This window comes from Sinocyclocheilus rhinocerous, unplaced genomic scaffold (genome assembly GCF_001515625.1).
Source record: "Sinocyclocheilus rhinocerous isolate Xijiao unplaced genomic scaffold, SAMN03320098_v1.1 scaffold259, whole genome shotgun sequence".
Taxonomy (NCBI): Eukaryota; Metazoa; Chordata; class Actinopteri; order Cypriniformes; family Cyprinidae; genus Sinocyclocheilus; species Sinocyclocheilus rhinocerous.
This window is the reverse complement of record NW_015635083.1, coordinates 37969-41335: the sequence shown is the minus strand read 5'-3', so window position 1 is coordinate 41335 and position 3367 is coordinate 37969. Positions and strand designations below refer to the sequence as shown.

At 39.0% G+C, this 3367-nt stretch overlaps 1 protein-coding gene across 1 annotated transcript in view; it reads left to right on the top strand.

The window, feature by feature from the left end:
- Positions 1 to 469: 469 nt before the first annotated feature.
- LOC107746661 (protein furry homolog) overlaps positions 470 to 3367 on the top strand; it is a gene marked incomplete at its 3' end in the record, with an annotated part of 40679 nt that continues 37781 nt past the window's right edge. The window contains exon 1 of the mRNA XM_016560966.1: positions 470 to 634. Within this exon, the coding sequence (XP_016416452.1) occupies positions 475 to 634 (160 nt within the window). The remainder of the gene's footprint in view (positions 635 to 3367) is intronic.

Sequence of the window (3367 nt, the reverse complement as noted above, 5' to 3'; positions counted from 1 at the left end):
GGACGAGGACTAAATGACTCAGACTGCCGGAAGCGGCTTGTTTGAGATAACTACTCAAAGACGGAGATCTGCCCACTGCAGCATTTCCTACTGTACGTCTCTTTCTCGTTCTTTTTCTCCATCTTCCTTTTCCTCTCCTATTTTGTCACTGGGCGGCACGGTAATCCTACTCCTGCCTGTTCTCATACGTTGTACTGTAACTGGCTGAACTGCTTTGACAAGTGCGAGGGGGTTAAAACGCACTTGCAGCGCAGAGCAGGGCTCCTATCTGGCTGCATCTCTCCACACCACACACACACACACACCCATGCACACACTGGTATAAGAAACAGCCCGGGATCCAGACTCAGTCTTCTGTCAGAAGGAAAAGAGAGAGAAAGAGCAGCAGAAGAAGAGCAGACAAACTGAAAATTGCAAGTTGAATGTTACCGCTGCGGAAAGCCTGACAGCTCCCGGGTGGCTCGCCAACTGGAGATGTCGTACGGCGAGATTGGCTGCAAGGAGCAGCATCAGGAGAATGATGGGATTGAATTGGAGAGCATGGCCAGCTTACCTGAAGACCTGATGCTGAGCGGCGACTTCCGCGGGAAGTTCAAGAAGATCCGGACCAGGAAAAGGCCCACCATTCTGACATGTAGGTGCTGATTGGCGCAAGACGTTTTTTTTTTGTTGTCACTGTCTGCTATGAAATTAGAGATTGGAGCAAAATTGAGAAGCCGCTTTGCTATGGTGGTCAGAAGACTAACTTAATTTCTGTCAGCCATGTGTGACATGCCTCAATGTCTATAGATATTTATTGGTTACCTCAAGAATGTGGCGTCATGTTTGTTAAAAATAGACTGTTTGCTTTCAGTTTATCAGAGTTGTGTATGAGCCAACAGAACGCATGCAGTGAAAACGTCCATAGCGGTGTGCTGAAATGCTGAAATGTGAGGAAATGCAGATCAAAGTGAGAGAAAAAAAACTCCTTGTGTTTTTACAGTATTCACTAATTCTTAACTGAATTAATAGCTGATTTGCTAAGATTTGGGTTGGTAAGATTTTTCTTTATGTTTTTGAGAGAAGTCTGTGTTTAGCTGCATTTATCCGATCAAAAATACAGTAATATTGTGAAATAGGATTATAAATTAAAACAACTGTATTTCATTTGAATATCTTTTCAAATGTAATTTATTCCTGTGATGGTAAAGCTGAATTTTCAGCAGCTGTTACTCCAGTCTTCATTGTTACCTGCTGAAATCATTCTAGTATACTGATTTGGTGATCAAAAAACATTTTTCTTATTATCAATGTTGAAAACAGTTGTGTTTTTTAATAATTTTTGTAGAAACAGCAATTCACCTTTTTTCGTAGTCTTTAATGAATAGAAGTTCAAAAGAACAGCATTTATTTGAAACAGAAATCTTTTGTGACATTATAAATATGTTTGCTGTTACCTTCGAATAATATAAGGCATCTATATTAATTTAAAAAATAAACATATTCACCCCAAACTTTTGAATGGTAGTATACATTACAATTCAACATTCTCCACTGTTTCATTAGGTAAATTTGATAAGTGATAATGATCATGTGAACTTTGTGCAGATGATCAGATGTTTTTCTTAATTGAACCACAAGATGCTCATTAGATCTGCTGTCATTAAATCAAAACATTTTCCCTAGTGGTATCAGACTTCTTGGACCCCACAGTATCTATCCTGCTTGTTTAATGTAATAAAGAGTTTAATGTAAATTACAGGAGACACAGAGGCAACTTAAATTGAGGACGAGGAGAGACACTGCAAATGTTACTTGAGCCCTGTGTGTGTTAGCCTTGAAAGAGTCTGAAAAGGAGGATAAGTAGAGTGTAAGGGGAGAAAGAGGGGCCAGAGGGTGGAGGGAGGAAAAGGAGATAGAAAAAAACGAGGAGTGCAGAGCTGGTACTGATATCCACAGTGACGCCTGCATCAGTGAGACATGCTTCACATTCCATCACTTCATCAGAGCTTGAAAATGCTTTTAATAGGCTCTTAATGGGACTCAACCTGCAGAACAACCTGCTCTCACTCCCACAGATGGCTTAAGACTAAATATTTACACTATCTCAAAGAGAAGACCTGCCAATGAATGCCTGTGATGGGAAAATGTATATTGTTTGTAAGGTTATGAAATATTTTAGAAGTCCCCGAATCATAATATTTTATTTTATTTTACTTTAGTGATTTGATTCACTTGAGCTCTATTCGAGTGATTGACTTGAGCCGTTTGTAATGAGTTGTAATGGCTTGTGCTAATTAGCTTTTTACGTCAGGAAGTTTTTGGACATTTCCACCCAGCAAGACCTCCATTTGCTCTGTGTGGTGATAATGGTCTGGTTGAAAGGTTGAGCGATAGTTCAGCCAGGAGGACATTATGTAATAATCTGTCTGAGAGCCCCGTGCTGTGCCAGGTCCAATCTCATATCGTCACCGGGTCCGGTCTGTGTGGGTTATGTTACTTGTATATATGTCATCTTTATCACTATAACCACTGTAGCAATGTTTTAATTTTTGAAAGATAAACAAAAACAGGGAAGAGGAGAATCCAGTGTCCCCTGTAGGCAAATTCTAGTTGTAAATGGGTCACACGAAAACATGTGGTACTGTTGACATGCATTACTGTCTGGTGTATTTGAATATGGAAATATAAATAGAAAAGCTGTGCTAAAACTGTTTAGTAACACATGAATATTTAAGCACTTGACATATTTCTGTTAAAAACAATCTGTATCTTATTATCTTTACAGTTGTTTAAGTTAGTAATATTAAAGCAGACACCACTGTTGTTGTTAAATTTAGTGGATTCATATTAGTAATAGTAAGAATAAATAGACTGTTTTCCCCCAGAACACAAGTGGACAACTTTAAACTGGCCTGATAAATAGAGTGTGAGCATTATGTAATTAAGGGCGAGTTCTTGACATCGGAGGGATAGAGAGGGGCATGATGGGATTATGGAGTGTCTCAGGACGTGCAGTGCTTGCCAGCAAATCAGCAGTGTGTTACATCCAAAGCTCAATGCAAAATCTGAAAGGATCTAACCAGTCCCAGTAATTATACAGAATGGCTATGTTGGTCCACCAGCCAGACCAGCAGCACCATATGATACTGTATGCATTTTATGCACAAAGTGCCTTTGTGAAGGAGACTTTTGCTTACTAGAAATGTCACAAGCGATCAGAGGCGGACAGTAACTAAGTACATTTACTTGAGTATTGTACTTAAGTACACTTTTTGAGTATCTGTACTTTACTTGAGTATTATTTTTTCTGGAAACTTATGACTTTAACTTCACTACATTTGAAAGACAAATATTGTACTTTTCACTCCACTACATTTCTATCAAG